Source organism: Synchiropus splendidus, chromosome 15 (assembly GCF_027744825.2).
Source record: "Synchiropus splendidus isolate RoL2022-P1 chromosome 15, RoL_Sspl_1.0, whole genome shotgun sequence".
Classification (NCBI taxonomy): Eukaryota; Metazoa; Chordata; class Actinopteri; order Syngnathiformes; family Callionymidae; genus Synchiropus; species Synchiropus splendidus.
Window position 1 is genome coordinate 3,460,386 of NC_071348.1, and position 25,686 is coordinate 3,486,071.

The following is a 25,686-nucleotide window of genomic DNA, read 5'->3' on the forward strand; positions in this document are numbered from 1 at the left end:
TGGATAAAATAGATAAATGAAATAATAATAATGATAATAGCAGCCGTAAATGTATTTTTTTTTCAGTTTGGTTCAAGGAGTCAAACGATTTATCAAGCACAACAATAAATCATTGTTTATTAATGCCATGTTAAAAAGCATTTTTGTGTTGAACTCTGATCCCTATTCTACAAAATCACTGATATATCAGAGTTATGTGTTTGACCATATATGGCTGTCTTATTTTAAACAGATTTTTGGATCCTGTTTAATCTTGTCTGTCTGAGGTCAGGTCTCGGGGGCAGCATCTGCTGTAAAGCGGGCCAGGCTTCCCACCCTCCGGTAGCCTTCTCTATCTTCTCATAGAAACGCAGTTGTGAGAGGCAATCTTTACTTCGTGTACCATTTCTACCCAGGGGTCTCCGGCCAGTGAAGGGTTGTGCAATTCAATTTCCCAAGGGGCCACATTTTACTGCTACAGTTGTGAGGCGGCGTCATGGGAAAAGACAGATGGAATGAAGAGTCTTGAATTTCACTTGCGATTCTGTTGCTAAAATGAAGGAGAAAATGACATGCAAAACTCCAAAAAGGGAAACATCCCTGCCGTGGATTAGTAAATCATGAGGGCGTCAGGTTCATAAAGGACTCATTATGCTTCAGGATTTCGCCAAGCAGGCCATTCTCACAAGCCTTGAGAGCAGCAGTGACCTCCAGTGACGCACATCACAGTTCCTCCTCTGCCGCCTCCTTTTCAATGTTGCACGCAAAACAGTGTTGATGAAATTCAAGGCAATGATAAAAAGAGAAAACAGGTTTCAGTTCATTTATTACTTGAGAACTTATAAGGGATATTAGTGCTTTCAAATAGAAAAGTGTAACAAATGTACAGTTGCACTGACAGAACAGTAAAATCACTGAACAGGTCACAGAACACCATGATCAACACCCAGTTCAACCAGTGCAGATCTCCATAGCCAACGTCAATAAAAAACAACGAACGCACCCCAAGAAGATTTATAAAACTACATCAAAATTAGTTATGGCATTTACAGTAGCTATTAAAATACAGTTTTCATCCAGTAGCTACTCAATTACTGGAGGCCAAATAAATTAATACAAAAAGCGCACTTCAGTCAGTCACATTAAAGTGCCATGTCAAACAGTCTTACTATGTACAGCCTGAAACGACAACAGTTCAAACCCTGAATCACATTTGACCACGTCGGCTCTAACCCTTCACTGCTCCCCACACCCGCATGGGCATCTTGGGCATGAGCAACTGCGGAGGAGGAGGCGGCGGTGGCGGCGGCAGGAAGTAGTATCCAAACACATGCTGACACGGGGCCGACGGCGCATATATGGGCGTGAGCATCATTGGGCGGCCCCTCTTGTACCGTGGCCAGAACGGAGGGGGCGGGCAAACGCACGGGACGCCTCCGGCAGGCTGAGGAATAGAAAAGTGGAAAATGATTATTCATGGTTTACAAAAAAAAAAAAAAAATGACTGCGCGAGGATTTTCTAACATATATTCCCCTATAAGGGGCCAAATCTCCACGTAGGGCCCCCTTGTTAAAAGGACTGCCGAGAACCCTGGTCTGACAGATGTGAAACTGGATTCAATAAGATTCCAACTCACCATATGCCGCATGTATTTCACCTTGTTCGATCGGTTGTCGTAACGCGGCCGGATCCTGGGCACCATGACAATGCTGGTCGCGTCGACTGCCGCGGTTGTCGGCGGCTCACTCTCCGCCGGCTCTTCCACATTGTTCGCCTCCTCCTCTGTGTCGCTGGACGCCACAGAGCCGCAGTCGGAAGATGTGGTGGAGTGGTAATCCGACGTGAGGTGGATTGAATCCACGAAGGTGTCGTCTTGCTCTTCCTCCGAGTCCGACTCATCGTCGAAACAGGCTATTGTGAAGGGCGGGCTGTTCTCCCCGGACCTGCAACAGTCCATCCATTAGCTCCGCCTTCCGCTTAACCACACACTTCATCGGTGAAAAAGACTCTCTGGCAGGATTCACTTGACAACAGTGAGTCGTCACACACAAAGAAGTGTTGTTCCCTGCAGCACTCTTGCTTCATCTCTACAGACCAGACAGTGACTCACCTCGCGCACACCTCCAGTGGGTCGATCCACACTGTAACTTCAGGTGGTAGACTCAGCTGACTCGGCGTGAGCTCACTCTCCTCACACGCCCTCAGGACCTCATCACACGGTACTCCATTATTTATCCTGATGCATCTGCCAGGAGATGAGAGGTCAGAGAGACTCAGTTTTAGACTGTACCGCAGTGTGTCGTCCCCGCTCTGAGGGGCAACGACCCACCTGTAGGCCTGGCCTTTGCTGGGATGCTCCGGGTACCAGTGCTCGTCGTACTTGATGCAGAGGAGCTTCTGCAGCTTCTCGGCAAACAGTTCCGCTTTGGTATTGTCAAGTTTCCCTTGTGCCAACGCCAGGCGTTTGAGGAAGTTCACCCCAGCCTCGACCTCTCGCTTCATGTCTCCTGCAGAAACATCATCCGGAAGTCAACAACCACTCATTGCATTGGTCCAATAATGTGCCATTAAACCAAATATATGACAAAACACCATTCTTCTATGAACTGAACAGACAAGTATTTGAAGTATGATGTTTGATATAAAACAACAGAATGACAGTTTTGTGTGGTGACAATTTAATCGCTGAATTACTGTCAACCATAAAACATTTCATACATTTTGCTCTTGTTCAATCACAGCTATTCAAAGTTTACTAATTTAATTGCAACAAATACAATAGTTTAACACTCCAAAACATACAAATATTTTTCATATTAAAAGACATAAAATTGTAATTTCTTTGCTTGAAAAAACAAAGCCACTACTTGAATATATACACGACAACAGTCACGATCTTGTCTCTGTAAAATAAAAATGCGTCCACGCAAACTGTTCACTCACTCAGGTCCGCTGCTGTTTACCTTCTGATAGTGTGCCCAGGGTCGCTCTGACCGGCAGGCGAACCAGCTTATCACAGGCCAAGGCAGTGGCAGCTGTGTGGCCCGACCGTCCCATCAGAGCGCCCTGAAGGACAGACGTTTGCTAAGCTAGTGTCATGTGTTGTGCAGGAAAATTATTATTTGTGCCGTAACAATGACACATGCTCCACTCCTGAGTGACAGTGAGACACGACAAGCAAAAGCAGAACTTCAATCAATCACCTCCAAATTTGTTTTCACAACAATATGAAGTGAGTGTGTGTGTGTGTGTGAGTGTGTGTCTTGGCTGACAGTGCTAAAACAATTGGATATTGCGGCTACGCTTTGAGTCCACAAGGTTAACATGGCCCGATCGCAAGAGAGTGTCTGAACGTTCCTCTCCATAGGACCCAGCTCTTCACTCATTTGTCACCACACATTTCCCAGCAGTTTTTATGGAGACCCCTCAATTCGCTTTAGTTTCAGAAATACCAAACAAAAATACACTCAATCGAAGACACTTGACACTAAGGGCGTCAGTTTGTAAATTTCAGAAAACATACTGCTTTTTTGTCCAATATCTTTATGCAAGTTGAGGTTACCAAAAGAACACTTTACAAATACAATTTACAAAGCGTAATCTTGTCATGACATCAGTCATCAACATAAAGCCGAATAAAGTAGAGAACAAAGGTTCTAATCTAGTCTGCCCTTTTCATCATTCAAAAAAGCCGCAGACCTTAAAGCATTAAAGCATTAAAGCAGTATATTATTAAAGAAGTATATTAAATTCTGCAGCTCATAGAAACAATAACATAACAAACAACACAAGGACAATCTCCATTCAACACACTCTTAAACAACAAGGCAAATAAAATACAGCCAATGTTTATATTATGTATGCAAGCTCACTCCTGCGACATCAGAACGCACACGTTGTATTTTGAACCGGCACATTTTCCAGTCCTCGCCGTCATCAGTCAGCTTCAGAACACAGTGACCTCCGGTGGTCAGGGAGGAGAGGAGTGTGACTATTAAGATTAGATTGCCGTTATTCTTCCCACAATGGGGGCATTTTGGTTGTTAGGCAAACAAAGACATAGACAACGCAAGAATCGACAAAGAAAACGCTGTAGAAACAGAAACACATGAAACATACTTTACACACCAACTGGATCATGATCCAAAGTTGCCATCTGAGTAACAACTTTTGGTTTAAAAATGAGATTGGATTATTAAACTATGGGTAATAAAAAGTTGACACATCAATCTGCCCATCAGCATCCATGAACGCAGAAACCCTGAACACACTTTCAGTTGAACGTTTTTTAGAGCGTCTTCTAGTGAGCTGATAAAAACGAATCCGGGTCTGTCTTTTGAGGTTTCTCTCAAGCTCAGACCAGAGCCATGCGCTGAAACCTCCACTGTAGCGCAGGAACATCTTGGGAGCCTTAGCTATTAAACAGTTGAAGCTTCTGCACTGTGAGTCTGAAGCAGTTTGAATAGGAGGAGAACATGGTTGTTGACAGAACCGTGGTTTACTTTATCTCTGGCTCTGCAAATACAGTTTGGGTCGTACAATTGAGAGGTTATGCTGACCCACCTCTGAATGTTGCTCCACTCCAGTCAGGAATTGAAACACAAAAGCAGTTGGCACTAATGGGGTTGTGGAAGTCTCGCCAGATTCAAACCAAGTAGGTCAAACACCTGGTACACAAGCAAATTTCCTCGTCGGAGATTTAACACGCCTGGGAGTGAAGGACAACTCCTTGCTTTCATGGAATTTACACAGTAATGCTATACAAAGTCGCCACGGTGGCTGGAAATAACTCTTGTGACGAACCGGAAAGTCCCTGGTCGTGCTGAAACTCTGTGAACTTTACTGAGAGACCGAGTCAAACTCCGGGTAACCAGACACTGGAGAACACATGGACTTTTTCGTCTCGTCAAACACGTCCAAGTGATAATATAGTCACATATCATTAAAAGTGAAACGTAACTTCAACTGTCTTCAACTAAAACCGTCAATATATAAGCTACAAAAATGACTGACCTTTCTTTTTTAGTTGGAAAAAGGACACAACGGTCGTCGCGCCTCGTCCTCGCGAGTGACTTGGGAGTTATTATGATGAGCACATGTTGCTTCCGTGTTCTGTTCCCGCCTCAGCGCGTGCATGGTGACGTCACCTTACCGTAACCGTGACTCACTTCCTTTATTCTGCACGTCCACGAGGTGACAGCAGCTGCACTCAAGCCTCGCCCCGACACACCAAATTTGGGCACGTTTCACAGCGTTGCGTTTTGGTTTATGACGTGTTCATGCTGCAATATCGCAGCCAAGTTCGCAATTTCACTTGAAAGCCAGTGTTTGAAGTAGCGTCTTTGTTGAGGACGGAATCATGCTGCAATACAGTGGCCGAGTTCGCTGTCAAACGTAAACGCTGTACTTGGCTCAAGGCGATGTGTGCCTTTTGTACCCATTTTTTTTTCCAAGTGACGTCGTGTATGCTGATGTTCCACAATGAACCACAGTCAGGTTGATTTTTAATATTTAATTTTAATAAAAAATACTGAGCAAACGACCACATATCGCGACAGCGCCGTGCGCTTCGCCAAGTGCATCACCAGATCGTCACGGTGGGTGAACGAGCTACAAACGCACGACTGACTCTCTTCATATCCGTCGAAGAGTCAAGAAGAGCGAATTACAACCACAGCGTAAGGAAGAAGGAGTAAGTTACCGCTATTTTCGTACTGTTTTGACACGCCTTTGAGTCAGTTTAAGCCAACATCTAAACCTTGAAGTTCGTACTTCGCTATGTGCTAGCTAGGCTGGTTAGCAACAGTTGTACGTGGTACCGCTTCAAAACGATGGGCAACACAATAGGACCAAGTGGCTTTCCTCAGCTTTTTATAGCCTCCCAGCCATAACATTATGACCACGAGGGTGTTAACTGGGGTCGAGGCGTCACTAACTTTAAATTGATGTGCATCAATGAGCATTGTATAAGGATAAAAACATGGCTGGACATGATGATGCTTTGTACCTGTGACACTTATTTCAGATGTCTTCAAAACAGGAGGGGGGAAATTCTGATGGATGTGGTCATTCACTCAGAAGAATTCAGAAACCTATTTGTGTTGTTGCGTGGAGGAAAGTGCCTGGATCTGAACTCACCCCCTTGTGACCTGTTGTGTGGCGATATGATCTCCAAAACCTGAATATTTATGAAGCTGTTCTCCTCAGTCACCATCGTCCTCGGGAGTCATCGAGAGGGGCGGACACTGGAGAACAAGCGCACACATCTACGACTTATTCTCACTGACTTGTGTTGTGACTGTTGTTTTAGATATAGTAAATGTCATGTCTGCTTTTGTTAGTGTACAAAGGCAACCCTCGTAAAGTCATAGCAATATCAAAGGGGCTGCACTAAACACCTTCAAAGTCCTGAGTACAAAGTTACATCAACTTTTCATGTGCACCTGGGGGACAAATGCCGAACATACAGTGTATATTCAATGTAAGTACAGAATATTCAACTGTTTTATTTATTTTGAATGTCCAGGCATCTCCCTCTGAAGTGGACGCATCTGTGAACCCTATCTGTCGGAATAACTCAATGAAGTATTATGTAGCATCAAATCAATGTACAAATTTATCAGCTAATGCAAGAACAATTGCTGATGTCAAATGGATACATTAAAAATACAGTACAGCATTTTACAATACAAGGAAATATCTGATCCAACTCAGGAGTTTCAGTTCCTCAAAATCCAAACTAAAAAACTAAACCTATATTAATGTTTCAGGTTTTCCCTGGCGGCGCTGTCGGCCGCTCTTGAGACACACTTGACCGTTCGCCTTTTCATCTGTAGTTATTACTGCAGCTGGACCACAGGCCATCGAGTGAGCAGTTCATGCTCTGAGGTGGCTTTTAGATGCAACAGTCTCTTTTGCGTCCAAACTGTTCCTCAGTAACTCCTCTCTGATTTGGGTGTTAGTGTGTAAGCAGATACCTGCTCACAGCGAGCGGCCGAGGCCTGTGATTTATCTTTTGTTTAAATAGCTGGCCCATTATAGCTCGCCTTACACGCCCACTGCTCTTTTGACTGCCGAGCCTCAGCCATAACAAGCTGTGAGTCAGTATGTTTACGATCGATAAGCACAATCATAAATACCCGCTGTCTCCTTGTTCAGACTCGTATCAAATTCACGAAATCCCCTGGGAGTGTTTTGTTTGTACTGATGCTCCTTCATCAATATCTCTTTTTTTTTTTTACTAAACCAGTCCTTCAAAGAAGACACTTCAATATGTGTCATAAATACAAGCAAAGTGAATTATTCAAGAATAAAGTGTGCTGAGGTAGTGAATGAATGAATCTGGTTCTAGTTTTGACTCATAGACTAAGAAACACGTATAATTATTTGTGTTTTTCCTCTCAAAGAGCCGCTGTTGGTGAAAACAAAAAACACAAAACGCGCCAGGGAAGTCAGCAAATACTGTATTCATTCATCACCACTAGAGGGCAGACTTTCTTCTCACGCCATCGCTCTGATTTTTAGGTTTCCTATGCTCTATGGTTAATTCATGAAAGAATGAGAATTATTTACACATTATTTAAGCCGGTTAAATAATATGTAATTATATAATAATTACAACAATGTAAAATTGTTCTTCATGCTGCCTTGCAGATGATGACTAGTTTAATTACTGAATAAACAATACATGTATTTATTGTTAAAATTATTATTATTACTATTGTGCTTTACGTCATGTTTCATTTAAATTCAAATTAAATACAAATACTTCACTGATTTGCTTGTGTAAGAGACAATGTGGTTGCTGGCTTGTGTGAGTTGCGCTTGTCTTTGGGGTGTGTTTGTTCACATTAGTGCTGCCTGTTATGACTTTTGGCTGTTATGACTAGCTTTTTTTTAAAAAAAAGATCATGATTCATGCAGCTAATTTCAGCTGTTCCTTTCAGTGTCTATTAAAAGTGTGTTCAGTACTTTCAGAGAGTGAGTCAGTTCTGGTCCAAAACCAGAGTCTGCACTCCAAGTAATTTTGTTCCTTCTTTCTCTGATGCTTGTCTCCACCGTGCTCCGAATTAGCTATGCAGGTATTCGAGGGCAGTGTGTCAGTGTGAGAGCAATTTGCCTCTCCATCCTCTGCCCCAGATGCCTAGTCAAGAGTGAATTATCGCTGGTTCCGTGTTAGTAAAATGGAAATAGAAAGGAGATGTCAACACAGGAACTGCTTCTGCGTCTTCGCGCTTGACCCCGCGGTGGATGAGAATGAAATTGTCTGTGTTTCTTCTGCCTCGTCTTCTCAGTCTTTCGCTCCTCTTGACCTCTATCTCTTCAGCTGAACGACTGCAGGCAATTCCGGTTGTTATCCATGAGGCTGATTGCTTTGCAGTGTCTGTAATCTGGCAATTAATTTTCTCAAAGAGTCACGGGTCGCTCGGCTTCTTTTCCCTCTCATTGGTTTCCTCGCTTCTGTCTAAGTTTCTTCTCGTGAGCAGCATCGATCGTCTCGGGCGGTGTGCCGCGGCTGCTCCCCACGCGGAGCACAACAGGAAGACGGGCCGGCCTCAGCGTGCACACATTACCCACACATGTCCTGATATTGCAGATAAGTCTTGGATCCTCGTCTGTGTCCAAGGCTTTTTATTTCTTCTTTCAAACCGGCCGCTGTCTAAACCCATCTGGTGGTATCAATGAAGCCCACACGCACACACCACATGCTGTCTGCTTCTCCTTTAAAAACATATTGATTTCCTTCACAGGGAGCTTAATGCGATCGATCGCCCGGGCCGTTTCAAGATCAGCGCCAGTGTAAGCATCTCTTCCCCTCGCACACATGCTGCCACTTTCCCCTCAGGTAATGGCTGTCCTTGAGCTTGGGTGGGGCGGGGAGAAGAGTTCCATTGAAGGAGAAACTGTCTTACGCCATCCGGCCCTCCTCTCTGGTGCCTCGTACCCCATTTAAGCAAGGGGTGTACATTTGCTTGTTTTACTAAAAGAATGAGCACATGCAGCACATACTCCGCGTGACCTTTACCATTCCTCTCTTCTCCAGTCTTCCACTCCTCTGTGGGTCGATACCTATTTGTCTTTGCAATGCATTAGATCAGTGTTCTCCTTTTAGAGGGAAAAAGTTGGCTTTTTTTAGTCTGCTGACCTACAAGACAAGATGAGACATTTTTCATGAACATCCTTCTCATTCTTATATCTATGTGAATCCTTTAAGAAACGCTATCTTAGACTTAGACTTTCTTTATTGTCATTGCACAAAACATATTACTATATGATGGCAACGAAATTTCGGTCTGAGGCCTCCAGTTTCCAAAAACAAAACGAAATGTCCAAAAATAAATAGACAGATAAATAATAATAAAATAATAACAGATAAGTGCCAGTCCCGAGGATGTACAATTGAACAAATAAACAGTATTGCAGCTATTGTTATCTTCTCATAGTGACGTGAATTCTCATTTAAGGTGAGTCCACAGTGCTTCCTGGGTCTGCGCCAGGTCCTCCTCCCAGTTGGACACCCACCCAGCTGAAGAACCCAACACATGCGTCTTATTTTTGAGCCCTGCCCGAAGCTCATGAGCTGGTGTGAAGGTAAGAACCTACTTGTACCTCAAGAAAAAATCTTGATGATTCCAAAAAGGCGTTGAATTTGAAATGAGGAGTCTGAAATGCAACGGCAACATAAGCACCATTAGATGGCGCTGAGATCTGACAGCTGACAGAGAGTGAACACTGTCAAGACAAAACTAAGCTTTGAAATATTTATCTTCCTACGGATTGTTTTCATCGTTGAATGAGGTCTGCTATAAATCATGTCTTTGTTTAGCTGTTATTTCGCTGTTTTATTTCTAATATATTGCTATGTACAGATGTCGATTGAATGGACAGAATAGCATGTAAAAAAAAAAAGTACAAGTATGTAACCACCAAATCTCAGCCAGCGACTCGACGCTGCAAGATTCCAAGTATGTGACGCCTCTTTACATGGCTAATGTAAAGCTGTTTTCCCAGCTGATAAGAAAGCCTCACGTCCTTCCTAATGTCTTGTTTGTTTAAACCATACGCGAGATGAAAGCGCACAAGAGCCATTTCTCACTGGATTTAGTTTTCTTGCTGACTTTTTTATCGGCCATCCTTCACTTCCTCTCGTTGCCTGGCTCCAGCCTAAACAAAGTATCCATCAGCCTCAAGGGGAGTTAGAGTAAACATATCAATAACAAAGACACACTCTTCAAATTATGAATACGTAATTGTATATAAAACATCAAAAGACACCATCAACTGACTGAAGCGCTCTCTTGTGTTCTTCTTATTTCTTGACTCAGTACTGTCACACTTTCATCTGGAAACCCTTAAGAAACCAACTTTCTTGCCTTTGACAGAAATAGCAGTCGCTGGCAGGTAAGGATGAGCAACGTTTAAATATAATTCACATTCATAGAGTGACACTATTAGGAGGAATATAGTCGTGATATAGTAGTAATGACTGGAAATCATAAATTTGATTCGGAAAAAGATGAAAAATATTGGTTCTCTTCTACTACATTCATATTCTTCATAGATGTTTTGAATGTTCATGATCAAGTATGATAATTTACAGCAATACTATTATATGGTGCAGAATTAGATAGAATAGTGCTTTTAGGTGAAGTGTTTGCAAAATATACTATTTTAACATAAATAGGATAAAAGTCAAAATTTTCTTTTACTAGAAAAAAAAGAAATATAAGAGTGTTGATTTAAGATTAATTTATGTTGTAATAAGAAAGAAGAAATACGTTTTATTCCTATTTTGACCTGGTCTGTGACAAGCTGGATGTGGTCCACAGCTGACCGATCCCCTGGTCAGGTCTATATTGGGTCAGCTCCACCAGTCCTCTTTTATTTATGTGTGCATTACAATGTTGAATAATGTCAAACAATGACTCTCCTCTGGTTTAGTTTGCCCTCTTCGGCCGACGATGCGTCTCCTGACCCTCCTGCACCTCCTGTGTCCTGCTCTCAACAGTTCAACAGCTCAGTCATGGTGAGTCAGCGTCCCACTCCGCGCAACTTTTTTCTTTTATGAAGGCATTAATCCAAGGTATCAGCTGCCTTGTGGCTCCTAGTGATTGTGACTATAAAACATATCTGTGTGTCAGCCGTTGCCATGGAGATCCCGCACTGATCCACGAGCTTCTTCTTCATGGTCTGATCCTAACCTTGCACTTTCTCGCTGTCTTGATGCTACAAACACACACTTTATTTCTGGAATCAATATTTCAGCAGCGGCGTTCCTTTCTTGTGAGCACATCACGCATTCCATTAATATTTATTCAGCCATCAGCGATCATAAGAAGGCGATTGACGTGAGGATCTTGGTGTTGGACTTGGGGTGACTAGAAATACCTTCACGTCTTGAAGGGAGATCAGCGCTGGCCTTGAACAACCATTAACAATCCTTTCCCTTCCCCCATCTGCATTTCTTTCTCTGCCCCCTTTTGCCCCTCTGTCCTGCTAGCTCTCTCTATCTCCCTCACTCTCTCGTCCTCCTGCGAGCTGTGTGTCTCTTTCCTGTATGCAGGGGGGCCAGCGGAGGGGAAGTACACGAGAAAGAAAAGCACTGAGTTCAAGTGCACAGGCTTAAAGACACAGCTGGCCGTGACACGGCGACCTCAACCAAAGATGGGGCGTCTAAGGCAGAATTATTTCCCCGAGACACATGGATTATGTTGGGGATCATTTCACCGATTCTTCCTGGAAAATTAAAAGAAAACTAAGAAACCACCCAATTGCCCTCGCTCCACGTATACTCCTCCTTTTCCCTCCCTCCCTTTCTTTCACTCGCCGTCCCTCCCTCTCTTCTCCTTCATTCCTACTCTACATGCACGCACACACAAACACGCACAATGACTGACGCCTTCTCCTTTTCTCAGCTCCGGCTCAATGCACCACGGAGACGTGTGTTTGTCGTCCACGTACGGTACAGTCGAACCGGTTCTCTGCAGCTGCAGCACACTCTGTCCTGGCCGCACACTTTTCCTGCTGGCCACTTGGTCCAGCTGTCGCGCCATACTTTCCGCCTCCCTTTGTTCACAAGTCTGCTAAATCACCTCAGGACAAGACTTTTGAAAGAGAGGGGACCAAACGTGGAGCGGTAAGATGCACGGCTGCAAGTCCGGAGGACGAATCTGGAGACGAGGGAGCATGTTGAGATCTTCCTAGAAGCAAGGTAAGTTGTTTGACTGCTTGATTTGTGTTGCAGTGACCTTAAAAAGTGCACATGTTGTCGCTGCCTTTCTACGCTGCGGTGCGCTCTGGTTTCTGTCGGCTTGTGTAGCCATAGTCATATCCCTCCCACTGCTGCTGGAGCGTGGAGACGCCACACGTTTCCTCCTTCCTTTGAAATCTCCCACAGATTGTGGGCTGTAAAGCTAAAAAGTATGCGTCGACTCTAATGGTTTTAAACGTGCTTCGCTTTGTATTCTGTTTGACATTAACACCATCTCACCTCCACTTCCCCAAACTGTTGTTGCTCTAGACGTGGCCCCCTCTCACTGTGTGCTGAATTGCCACAAGGCTTTCATCGCATTGCTGTCTTAAATTCGATCGTCACCTGCGCTCCCATCTTATCCAAGTCCATCTCCATGGAGACCAGATAGGAGTTCTCAGCCAGCACATACCAGCACGACTGCAGGGAGGCTCGCTGAGACGTCCCTCTGCTGCGAACCATTCGCTGATCGCAGACCTCCAATTTGATGTATGGAAAACACCAGAGACTCGTATAGACAAGCGGCCCAAGTTAAACACAAGAGGTGCTGATGTGATTGTGACACAGCATTGTGTAGCGACTCCTCAATTTCCCCAGGGGAGCCTCCCAAAGCATCAATAAAGTCACCTGTAAACAGATGACTTTTTCTGAAGTGTTCCTCCTGTAGGGATGAGCTAGTTCTGGAAGTATTAATGCTTTGACTCATCAGACATATCAAGCCAGAAGAATGTGTGGTTTTGCTGTGATATTTTAGCTCATTTGTTATGAACATCTCAGTCATGACCTAGTGACAAGGTCAAAGTCAAGAACACTAGTGACCAGAATTGGCTTAGTGACGTGAAGGTATCCAAGGTTTCTCTGTGGCTGTGACTGCAGATAATCTACTCTGGCCTGGGGACAACTCATTTGTCTCTGCGTGGCCCCGCATTATCATGTAGTGACCATTGTTGTTGACTGTGTTTTTTGAGCGCCGTCTGAAAATCTTTATTTACAAAGAGCCTTTGGTGCATGGCAACTCGAATTGCTGCCTTGAAATAGAACAGAAAACGGATGAGAAAAGTCCAACTTCCAACAAAAATGGTATATAGTTCTGATCACGTATAGAGTAATTTGGATTGTCCTGGGTCAAAATCTGGAAATGACAATTATGGCCATCTATAAAGCAAATCAAGTGATGACCTCCCGTCTCCACCCGTCCTGTTGCTGGCTATAGCCTATACCAGGAATAAATATGTAATGGAGGCCTGTTTGGTTCCAGGAAATACTACCCTCCCAAAGATAACACATTTCCTCATTGTGTTTCTTGAAAATGTCACACAGTTGTAGACAAAAGGGCTTTTAAAATACAGTCTAGGGAAGTCGTGATAAATAATCTTTTGAAAAGAGGAAACGGAAAATTGAACGCAACGTGACCTATGTAGCTGTCATACTTATAGGCTGAGTCCGCTCCTGCGTGTGCCCCCCACTAACTTGACCCTTCACTTTAATTCATGGTGATGTGGAAGAGCAGGAGGACGGCCACACACAAGCCGGCGTGATGAGAAAGTGGTGCACCATGTGACCACTGTGGGTGGACTCTCTCACGGCCTGACTGAGCGTTATTCCCCCCAGACCGTGTGTTCCACTTCCAGCATCAGCGCTCTTCTGCAGGACATTTCTACCCCCTTCATCTGCTGCTGCTGACAAAACCAGAACAATTGCCATATTTTACCCCTGGACTTGAATGAGCCGTTGATCTTTTTGTCAAGATATTGGAAGCCATTCTTTGGCTTTATTAATAGAGTGACTGTAAGGGACACACTGGAAAGGAATAATGAGATAAATCTGTGGATGATGCACAGTCAGAAGGACACGTGTTGGTTAGCAGGACGCTACAGGAGTGGCAGGGGAAGCTTTCCCAAATCTGTGCCTTTACGTTTGAGATGATGCAGAGATGTTTTCTCCTCACTTCTCCTCAAGTTCCCATCAATTACCCTCCTGCTCAGCGGGACCAGGTGGCTGCTGTGTGCAGTCGGCGGAGGTGGAGAGGTGGGGGTTAATATCTGCAGGCAAGGGGAATTTGTTTGCAGTCCGCAGTTAGAATTCCACAGTTGTGCATTAGCAGGACACACCGATGCCTCTCAAGCTGCCAGACGTTCTCTCCCTCGACTGTCTACTTTGTCTCGCTGCAACTCCATCTCTTGTTTGATCTACAGCACGTTCACGTCTCCTTCGTGATGCATGGTTCCCTTTCTGTCTGGCTTTTGATCTACGCCATCTTTCCTCTCATCTCGGCCGCTTCAGATGTTACACCAATGTTGGGAGAGTCACAGCAGTTGGAGGGAGAAGAGGAGAGAGTTCTTCCTGTTTTAGTTACACATGAGCTTCTCAGTCAGAGAATTTAGAATTCAGACGCAATTCTATTGGTCAGTTACCTTTTGAATGAAGTGATTTTGGAACATTTATTGGATTAGTATCAGATTCTAGATTGAACTGCATTTTAAAATGATGTTTCTTTGGAGTAAAATAATAATAATAATAAAAGTGTGGGTCATTACAGAGCCTCTTTTTCCCTGTGTGACACGATATAATCTTATGGCCTCTACTGAAATGTACATTTATATTCATAATTTAAGACTCAAAAAGACTTATAGTATCGCATTTTTAGAAGGATATTGTATCACTTTATTTTTGTGTTTAGATTTATTTATTTGAATTTTGTTAATAATCTTTTAGATTTGGATTCAAATGAACTTATTTGAAATGAATTCAGTTCATCTACTAATTTAAAATAACGGCTCATAATATGCCTCCTCTAACCGATGACTGTGATCAATATCTTTTGAAGGATCTAATAATTGGTCTTTTAAGATTGATCTCAGCACCAATTCAAATGTGACTAACAGTGGATGCAAAGTGAATATCTGAAGGTGGCAGGGGAATGTATGGCTGTGAGTGTTGGTTGTGGTAAACTTTGCAGATGCAGTGGTCTGTGGTGTGACTTCTTCCCCCCAGGCAGCATATTGATGAAATTCTCAGGCTGGTGATTATGTGATAGATGCTCTGCCGTGCTATTGGAAGTGTCAGCGGCTCACGTCACACTGCAACACCCGCAAGTGTGCCAGCTCTCTGGTGCCAGACGGAGAGCTGGAGGAGGTGGGAGTGCAGCGGGGAGGAGGCGAGATGAAAGCAAAACTGTCACTGATGTTGAGAAGATGGCTTGAAAGACTTTGGTGTGAGGAAAAAGGCCTGGGAGACGAGGTGGAGTCAAGGAAGTTCATGTCATAATCCCTGTTAGTGGTGAAGTCACTCGCTCTATCAAAGTTGTTCTACTAATGCGTTTATGGTCCGTGAAAGTCGCACGTCTATTTATGATGACGACAAACAAACCATTAACAAGACTCGCCAGTCACTACGTCGAGCGGTTGTTACTGTTGCCGGCTGTTCTTTGGTCATTGTGGGTCGACGGGGTCACATCTGTAAGATGAAAGGAGCGGCTGCGGTTGGTTGCTCCTACAGAGGGACGGAGAGGTCAGGAAGTGGCCCCAGCACAAACACCAGACTCATTGTTCAAGTTCAAGGTAACTCTGAATAGGGTTTTCTTTCACTGCTCTCGCCCGCAGCTCCAGCCCGGGCGACTTTTTCACTGCAGTTACAGCTAAAACCTCTGTGTCATGCTGCCGTGGTCGGGAGTGATGTCATCCGTTTATTGATGAGCTCCTCGAATGGTGGGGAAAGTGTGTTCTCACACTCGCTCAGGTGTGCGCGCGCTTTCTCGCCCCAGACAATGAACAAGGTCACAGTCGGAGGGTCGGATGTCAGGCCCACGTCTCCCCTCCTCCACCTCTGGCGGCCCGCTCCCTCCCTCTCTGTTGTGTCTGTTCAGTTGTCAGCTCCTCATTAACTCCACACAGGGGATTTCCTGTTCGCCTCCCTCGCTTGTTCCTCTTCACTTTTCTGTGAAAAAAAAAAAACAAAAAAAACAAGTTGCCATTGAGAAAACGATGTAAAGTGAAATGATATATAATGAGGAAGAGAGCGCGGTGAGATCTACAGCGAGACCTGAGCAGCACACGCACGACACACACCGCCACATCATTCAGGCTCTGACTCACCCCCTTTAACAGAAAGTCAATAACAATACAGGAATGATTAATCAGTCCTCCCCGCACCACTCACCACCTTCCACTCTCATCTCGCCCTCTCAGCTCAGTATTGATCTGAATGCATTTGCCTCCCATTTATCCGTGAGCCCGTCCCCCCCGTCACACATGCGCTGCCACCGCATCGAGCGGTCACAAAGAACCTTTCACACTGGAGTGTCTGGCGGGCACGCTGGTCCGTGCGCCCAACACACACCAGCGCGTGGCGTCTGTATCCGCATCGCGGGCTGGCATTTGTCTTGGTTGTTCCGGGGCGCAGGTCTGAAGCCCTCTCAGAGCTGCAGGTGCTTTAAAGTGTTTGTGTTGCGCACGGGCATTAGCCTAAACACATGGCAGCATTCTTAAAGGGTTTAACTGACAGCTCCTTAACCCCCTCAGCGTTCACTCTCCTGCCACTTGGGTTGGTGGTACCCAGGTTGCCATGACACCAGACTGTTTTGTCTGCCCTTTGACCCCTTTAAGGGGTGCTGTGGTCAATCAGGCATTACATGTGAGGGGCAAATAGAATCAAGAGGTGGGGAAGGGAGGGGGGATTTCCTCTGTAAAAATGAGGTCCAAAAGGTTCCTCTATACATCCGCTTTGTACAGGGCTGAAGGTGGGGAGCCTCCGAGAGGCTCGTGGGGAAACAAAGACACATGTGCACGTACAGACTCGGCCGTGCTCAGCGAGGGTAAATGAACTAGGCTGTGGCTCCCAGGGGGGTCGGGAGTTATTATGCTCATTGTGCAGGCGGCCAACTAAAGCTGTTTGGCTGCTTCTTTTGAAGTTATATTTATCAAACCAGAGCATGAGGCTTAGCGCTGCATGCTGGTGAACCGCTTTGTCCACACTCCATGTGTGCAGGACACATTTAGATGCCTGTCTGATAACAGGAATTACGCTCCCTCTGATGTTTGTGCTCGGAATATTTGTGTCGCTGTCGCCGACTCTTGTTGTCTCTTCTTACTCTTTCAAGCAGCGGAGGCATGAAATTAAAGCACCTCTTTAACACCCGCAGCAAGTGCTTTTCAGAGCGACTAGCACGGTTCCGCAAATAGAATGATCCCAACATGCATCTTTACCTGGTCCAGCTTCTACTTGGGTCCCTCTGGGTTCTGTTCAAGGCCCTCGACTCTTTTCACACTGATTTAATCTGAAGTCAGGGCTGCCTTTATCTACCCATTGGCTTTATTCCACTCCGTTGAACAAATTCAGTCAGCTGTCCATCTTGGGGCCCATATAGAAAAAGCTCTAACCTATAGACAAGTGAAGTTCATCACCAATTAACCGCTCATCCTGAGTCAGGAGGACACGAGTAGACAGTGAATACGTCTTTCAATTGACCCAGACGAGTGGGTCTCAATTACGTTGACGCAAATAAGTGAACGAAAACATAGTGACTTTCAGCACCTTGGACTGTAGCTCTCAGGATGTGGAGTAGAGGGACCGTCTTCTGCTCTGAATGTCTCTTAAACCTAATGTAAAGGACGGACTGCAAAACGCCTGCTATTTAAAGATGGCTTTTTTTCTGCTGTCTTCTGCTTTAATCCACACCATTCGGTGACGACGAAGGTCTGTCATTTTAGAAGACTGTTGTGTCGTCAGACAGATGTCAGTCGAGTGCTAGGTTCATTCGCAGTCCAGAGTTTTATAGGTTGGTAGCGTTCCATCGTCTTGCACTGTGACACTTCAGCTGTTGCAGAACCTGAACCTCTGACCTCTCAGTTAAGCAGCTCGTTCATTCAAGAGGCCTCCCAATAACCTCTTGTCTTTGTGTGTGTGTGTGTGTGTGTTTCAGCGGGCCTTCTCATCCTGCTTTCCAAAAATTCAGCGCACTCGACGGGAGGTGACCTCACGGTAACCTTTTCTCTTCAGCATATGCTCGCAGTCTTTCTCAGCCTCACCTTTCATCCCGCGATTACCTTTAATGGTGGAATTTAGAACCATTTGTGATGCTCAAGTTGCCTGGGTGTCATGTCAGAAATATCACACATGTATGTTGCAGCACATTTCCTCTGCCTGCATGTAGCCTCGCAAGATAAAATGATTGGAATTCACCAGGCTTTCAGCTGCGCGTCGATGACTGTCTTCCTCCTACAGGTTCAGCTCAGAAAGATAGAGGCGGCCGGGTGCTCGCATGACATTAGTGGGAGTCTCCAGGGTGACTTGTTGGCCCTTGGGGAGGTCACGATGCTTCATAAAATCACCTCTGACTTCACGATGCGCAGAGTCTTGCAGTGTAAACTCACAGCATCGTGTAAATATTGACCTCCACCACTCACGGGCCAAAGTAATTAACATTTACAGTCCAGTGCTGGAGATGATTTAAAAGGAAATATGAAGCGTCTGTTTTCATATTCTGTGGCTACTTGGTGCATACTAGAGTCCTTACCTTTAATACTGATGCACATGAACACTCATTCTGGATCCAGCTCAGGTAGCAGGTATATTGAGGTGTTACATCTAAGGTGTCTAGGCAAAGTTGTGTATTAAAGGTCATTGAAATAAGCTTTATTAAAAAGCCTAAAGTTATATTTAAGCCAATTCTCTATCATTGCGTGTTCGTTTCAAATAAATTATTTATTATAAACCTGTTTGGTCGCAAGCAAATGTTGGTGTACTGAATTGTGCATCAACATTTCGATGGGAGAATTTGTGTTTAATATTCATGCCGCCCTTATTTGCCAACTCGTGGTGGATGATCTTTCTGACACGAGAACTCGCGGAGACTCCCGGGGAGACAGGCTTCTCATTTTCACCCGGATACATCGGCTATCGCTCGTGTGATTGGAAAGTTGGGAGGGAGGCGCTAAGACAGGCCACACACCAGCCCGGCGTCCGTGGATTGACAGATGTGCCATAGCAACACTTTGGCTAGTTGCCAGGCTGTTTGAGTTGCCAGGCAAAGAGTTCCCATGGCAACATTACATTTTGCCATCCCGGTGTACGAGGCTGGTGTCAGCCAAAGAGGCACGGCGCTTCTCTACCTGCCTGAAAATGTGCTGGGAACGCGGCGGCTGCCGTGTTTTTTTACGAGCGTTGTGGTCCTCGTTTGAGTTGCTCTGCTGTTGCATCATCTTCCTTTCACAACCTGCACTTCCCAGAGATAACCTCAGTGGAGGACTGGCCAGGAAAGTCTGTGTGCCAGGGCTGCGCTATTACATTTCCATAGCTGGACTCCAGTGCAGAGCAAAATTCAACCAAGACAAAGCAGTGATATTGCTGGAATTAAATAGGACCGTAAAGACATCAATGGAATTATATTTAAAAGCTTTGATCAGTGTGTGATTCTTATTTCTGTATAGCGTGTTTGAAGACACAAATTAAATATGTGGGCTGAAAAGCGACGCACTGAAGCCCAAAAACCCAAATCATTTCAGGACAAATCATAAAGTGAATATGCTTTAATGCTGCTAAATATCTTTTAAACATGCAAATCTGTTTTAATGTATAGATTTTAATTTTGAAGATGTCAAAATAAACCATTGTTTTAAATATTAAAATCAATATTTTGTCATTTTAGGGAAAAGAAAAACTGAAACGAGAAATTGGCCTCTGAATAAGTAATAAGAAGAAACAAGGCAGCATGTCTTTGTGGTCAGTTTTGCACTGACTTCATCAGGGAGGTTTTGAATGTCGCCCAGACGTCTAAAAGTGTGACCTCATTCACAAACTTTGCCGGCCCGAAGGTGAATGAGCAGAAATTGGGAAGGATCGCTGACAAAGTACACATCACAATTCGACTGTGAAAATCAGGCAGACAGCGCTGTGAGGCAGAAACGGTTGCTGGCTTTTTTTCCAAGCAGGTGTGAACAGAATAAGAAGCCTGATGCTGGGAGACACAGGGAGGTAAAAGGGTAAGCAGCAGCAGCAGCAATGGGGGACCCATGTGGAGCCAGCCAGAGCCGGGATGAAAAGGGGGCGAGGAGTGAATGGGATTAAGACCTACCAAGTGAAAGTGTGGAGGCGACAATAGGACACAGTCCACCTGGAGCATGCTTGACAGTTGATCCTATATTCGTCTTGCGTAAAGATCAAATATATAGTTTCTTGAATGTGTGCAGCTGCATCGCCCCCTGTTCATTAATCATGGCGGTTCAACCCTCGGAAAGCCATTCATCTTGACTGTGAGTCCATTGTAAACAGGGCGATATGCGGTGAGCAGAAATTCAGCAGGCTTAGCTCACGCACTGATCTCCTGTGTAACGTAATGCTTCTTTGTTAGAAGATTCCTTTAGTCCCACTAGCCTGGCAGCATTTTCATGGAGAGACTATACAGCTCCCACACGCTGCGCCCCTTTATGTCAGCGTCACGGACAAGGTTGTCTTTATGCTCCTGCATGAAGACAGTCCTCAGTCGAATCCAGCGAAAGACGCCTGATAATTGGGCTGTCAGCAAGTTCCTCACGGTAGCTGGAAGTTGTCACCTGTAGCACCTGCGTGTGGAGAAACACTCGTGCTGTCTGCATTGCAGCAGAGCCACCTTCGCGGCTGCTTTCCCGTTTGAACTTCCTGAGGGTCAGGAGCCTTTAAAGCCGCCCTGGCCAGTTGGTTTTCAGGGGGGGGGGTGTCCCGCTGCAGAGACGGGGTGTGGCAGGAACCCTGGCACGTTGGCCGGATGGGATCAGGCGATGGAAGAGAAATGATGCGTGAAAAAAGCCAAGCTGTGCTATTATCGAACCTTTAAACAGACGGATGGGATGTCGATAAACAGCCCTGCTTCATGCCAAGTCAGGCCTGTGTCACGCTCTCACACGCTGCAGCGGAGGACAGTAGCCTTCCATCACTGAGGCCAACTTCTCTTTCCCTCCACTTGATTTGACATATTACATACATATCTTATATGTAATATAACTCACTCAGCGGTGTAGGTGGACAGCTTAACACTTAAAACACCGGGATGCCATGTTACGCAGTCACCACTAGAGGGCGACAACTCCCAAGAAATGAGTGGAAAAGCATGAATGAAGCGAGTAGTACTCATACCTGCCTGAGAAATACATTCGATGCTGTCCTCTTTTATAGTTGTTGCTTAGGTTCTTTAGATGAAAGTCAAAGTGGGGGTAGTGGTTTTATCATTGAAAAGCCACCGGAGTGAGAAACTTTGGGTCTTCTTTGCTGTGAGTTTGGAGAGGGAGGGGTGAGGTGATGTGCTGGCGGGGAGATGGGAGTCAGACACACACGCACACGCACGCACACACACGCACACACACGCACACGCACGCACACACACGCACACACACACACACGCACGCACACACACGCACACACACACACACACACACACACACACACACACACACACACACGCACGCACACATCCTGCTGGCGAGGATCTTGTCTGGAGAGCCGCTTGACTGTCTGTGCTCTGCAGTGTGAGGTAGTTGGTTGTATGGTTTCGCATAATAAACAGCAAGGAGATAACTGTACAACCTTCTAGCTTTCCCTGCGGAGTCACTCCCCGCCTCGTCTAATGTGCCCCCAGCAGAGAGGTAAGTATGTTGCTTCAGGATCTCCCCGTGCTTAATGATAAAGACATTTCCAGCGCCGCATCTATTAAGGCCTCAAGGTCTTATTAGTTATATTCCCTCCGCAACTTCTTTATTAAGTGTGCGGCACTTCACCGAGCTGGTTTGACGTACTGACCGCCGCGTTTGCAGCACTGCAGCAGAGACACCTTCACGGCCTGACCTGTAACCTCACCGAGCATTATACGGGAAGTGTGGAAATAACGTTTTTTTTCTCTCTCTGAATCACACTACAGGTATAGAGGCCTCCGTGAGTAGCGCACCAGCGACGACACCCAGCTTTCTGAACCCGACAACCTCCCCGCCGCCGCTCATTTGTCAGGTACACACAGCAGCCATCTGCACTGCGTTATGTAGCAAAGTCTCCTCCCCGCCTGGGGAAGGAGGGGGAAATGGGTCATATATATATATATATATATATATATATATATATATATATAAGGTCTTGCTGATTCGGCAGTGTCGGCCGTCTTTATCGTGGTGTGCCAGAAGGCTGGGCTGGATGTGGGGTGCAGGTGTGTGCGGTGAAGATGGCGTCTCCCCGTCACTTCACGACGTCCGGTGTTTGGACGTCTGGACTGGTTTTTCGTGAATCTCTGATGAGTCCGTAGGTTTGCACACACGCGCTTCCCGACCCATAGCTAGACAAGGCAGACGCTACCCCAGACTGATGATGTCATCCCTGTAGAGCACTCCTGGTGCTTTGTCTCTCAGCAGCACTGCAGAGTGCAGCCGCAGGCTCTTCAACACACACACACACACACACACACCTACACACCTGTCCGTGACATCTGTATTGACACTCAAGTTATGAAAATGCTCGTGGCTGCTCGTGTGAAAGACCTCGTGGCACCCAGATAACCGCGGACTCACGCGCTATACACCCTCTGTGTTGTAGCCGTTCCTTTGTGGCGGGGATGCAAGATCAAATGGAGGTGAGGCGCTGCAGCGCTGGTGCCTCTGATGATGGACGGGCTCCTCGCTGATTCCAGTGGCAGAGGAGGACGGATGGATGCTCACAGTTAGTCCTGTTCTGAAGTGCTTTTGTCTGGTGTCAGAGGCCTTTCTCCTGGTGCCTCGCTCCACACTCGCCGACAACTCATTTGCCGTAAACCTGCGGCGCCTGGACGGTATTCAAGCGTTCCGCGTGGTGTTTATGCTCCATCCTGCAGACGGCCAGTCAGTGGCTCTAACTGAGATCTTCTGTCGTTTTCTGGCTGTCCCTCGGGGCCCAGTGATTGTGTTAGCCAGCGCACACCACTGTTCCTCTCGCTGCTCACCAATATGAAATTGTGCGGCGCAGGTGAGACGATGCCAAGGCTTTGAAGCGCCTGCTCTCCTTATTCTCTGTTGCTTATTGTCTGGTCAACTGGTGTTGCGGCTGCGGCCCATCGATCTGATGGCGCCGTGATTGCCGTACAAATCGGAGCAGGCAGTTATTGTGAGCTCTCAGGTTCATGAGACTCCTGGGCTTCATATTTTCTCCCCATTCTCATCCTATTAGAGCGCTCTGACCCTCCCCCTCCATCCCCACTTTCTGCTAGCCTCTCTGCCAACCCCCTCCCATCTCACACACACACACACACGCACGCACGTCCTCTCCTTTTTTTCGTGCACACACACACGCACACTCATGCACCCCTTGCACTCGCCGCCGCTGACACGTTCACACGTAGAGCTCGCAGACTGAAGTGTGTTTGCGTGCGTCAGAAGGAGGAGAAGGAGGCACAGGGTGGGAACTGGAGAGGGGACCGTGAACGCACCGGTGAGGATGCGGGTTTCATGGTGATGAGCACAGCAACACTTGTAAGAGCTGCTTCTGTTTCTCCTTCTTTCCAGCTGGAGGACGCTACCGCCGGCACCTATGGAAGGGAATGACGCCGTCAATACTTGTTCTGTGAGCGATGGGCGCGCTGTCTGGCCACTGCGCGGACCATTGAGGGAGGGAGCGAGAGAGAGAGAGAGAGAGAGAGAGAGAGAGGGGAGGGAGACGGTGAGGCGGAGAGAGCTGCTTTACTACTGAGGCTGATTGAGAAAGAAGAGGCGCTCTGTAAGGTGATCCCACAATTTTGCATATTTTACTGGAAGTCGGAGAGAGTGAATGTTCCGACTCTTATTTTGACGTCCACGCCGTTCATGTAAGTGTCTGTCGAGATATCGTAATGAGCGTTTGAATTGACGTCGGCTTCTGCTGGATTGGCTTGACACGGTCGCCTGGCAGGGAAATTAGCCGCTGCCACATCACGCACCGCGGCCAATCTTTGAAATAATAGCCATGTATGTCAGCTGTAATTACCACCGGTGCAAGCTCAGTGGGCATCTGAAGTTTCAGCTGCCTTGCATTGAAGCAGCGTCACAATCTGGGGAAGCAGCTTTGTCGTGGATTGGAGAAAAAAAAACTTAATGGTGGTTTGTGACGCAGGAGCAAAGTTGTTTTGGTGTAAAAAAAAAAAAAAGCGTTTGAATGTAGTTTTTAACATGCTGAAATAACTGGCTGGTATTTGAAAATTGGAACAGTATTTCACTTCCACTGTTGCTGTTCTCTCTGTCTGCCAAAAGGGGGCGCATACGTCTGCAGAGGAAATCTATGTATTTCTGAAGCAAGCATTGCATCCTGACTGGAGCACTTTTTCTCGTCTCCTCCTGCAGGCCTCCATCCCCTGTGATAAGGACGTGGTAGATGTCCTTCATGCATACTCAGGTTTATGAGCTGCATAAGTGTTGTGATGTTATTGCTGATATTTTGTGTTTGACTTAAAAAATACAGGCATAATGGCAGTTTTTAAAGTGAGAAATGACCCAAGTGTTTGGCTCAAGTTTTCAGTTTGAATCCATTTTAAGAGTGGCTTTTTAATTCTGGACACTAATGTCAGTAAAACAAAGTGTCCGTCCGGGGCCAGAGGTGTCCCCAGCGTGTGTGTGTGGATCTTCCGCTCAGACTCTCCGCAGCAGACCCAGACTCCAGTGGCTGCTGCAGAATCCAAATGTCAGATGAGGTCAGTGCGACAACTATGCGGGTTCGTTTTCTGTATGAATTCCTTCCCTCTTATTTGTTCTCTGTGTGACTTATTTTCCTTTCCCAGTATGCCCCTCTGTCCCTGAGACCCTTAACCTGTGAGGTCAAAGCAGGTCACAGGTGAGGTCCTCGGGAACAGGGCTGCATTCAGTTTCAACACAGCCAGTACCTTGAAGGTGGTTCCCACCTGGCCGCTGGGCTCCAGACCCACTGGAAGCTCGGTCACCTGTGTATGGGGGCCGACCCTCCCGGCTGGCTTTGTGATCCAGCCCTTTGGGGGTTCTATAGGAAGACAGCCGAGGGTTGTGACCCCGACGTTTTCACCAGCGTCAAAGATGCAAAGCAGTTTTCCATCAAACATATTGAATAACTAACGGTTTTAACTGCTAGCTTCAACTGTTTTTTTTTTCTGGAACTGCTAGTTGCTGTGCTCCCAGACGTCAAATGCACCGTTCTCGACCCTCTGTCTGGACACAAGTTTGTCACCTGACTTGTGCCTATTGATCGCCTTGTCTGCCTGCAGACAGATGAATGCATTAGTACCCTGCTCACCCTGCCACTGGAAATATATTAAGTTCATGTATTAGGCACCCTGTCTGGTTGCCATGGAGATGCACTGCTAGTGAGGGACCAGGGAAGAGAGGGGGGTTGGTGGGGGAGAGTAGTGGGGGATCTCGGATGAGATGTTGCTTCTTCTTGCTCCTGCTATTGTGTGTTGTTTCTCCTCCAGAGCACCTGTGGGTCCGCTCACCTCCACACGTTCAGACCGAACAGCTCATTAGTCATGTCT

At 46.1% G+C, this 25,686-nt stretch overlaps 1 protein-coding gene and 1 long non-coding RNA gene across 13 annotated transcripts; one reads left to right on the forward strand and one right to left on the reverse strand.

Moving 5' to 3' along the window:
* Positions 1-788: 788 nt before the first annotated feature.
* On the reverse strand, positions 789-6,284 carry si:dkey-79d12.5 (maternal B9.15 protein). 5 transcript variants are annotated; one of them, XM_053887383.1, is made up of 6 exons: positions 4,994-6,079; positions 2,944-3,046; positions 2,310-2,487; positions 2,091-2,225; positions 1,617-1,923; positions 789-1,423 (listed from the first exon to the last, which is right to left on the reverse strand). In XM_053887383.1, the coding sequence occupies exons 2-6, from the start codon at positions 3,035-3,037 to the stop codon at positions 1,208-1,210; spliced, it is 930 nt and encodes a 309-aa protein (XP_053743358.1). In that variant the 5' UTR covers positions 3,038-3,046; positions 4,994-6,079; the 3' UTR covers positions 789-1,207. The 5 variants fall into 5 exon arrangements, with proteins under 5 accessions (XP_053743358.1, XP_053743359.1, XP_053743361.1 ...); XM_053887384.1 differs by lacking the exons at positions 2,944-3,046; positions 4,994-6,079 and adding an exon at positions 6,119-6,284; XM_053887386.1 differs by lacking the exon at positions 2,944-3,046 and having other exon boundaries at positions 4,994-6,076.
* Positions 5,177-25,526, forward strand: LOC128771736 (uncharacterized). Of its 8 annotated transcripts, XR_008416671.1 has the most exons (8): positions 5,190-5,672; positions 8,731-8,779; positions 9,445-9,571; positions 10,922-11,006; positions 11,481-12,191; positions 18,151-18,209; positions 22,117-22,202; positions 23,720-25,526. It is a non-coding gene; the product is annotated as an uncharacterized LOC128771736 (long non-coding RNA). The 8 variants fall into 8 exon arrangements; XR_008416670.1 differs by having other exon boundaries at positions 5,192-5,672; positions 22,117-25,526; XR_008416668.1 differs by adding an exon at positions 10,306-10,381 and having other exon boundaries at positions 5,177-5,672; positions 11,481-25,526.
* The last annotated feature ends 160 nt before the right edge of the window (positions 25,527-25,686 follow it).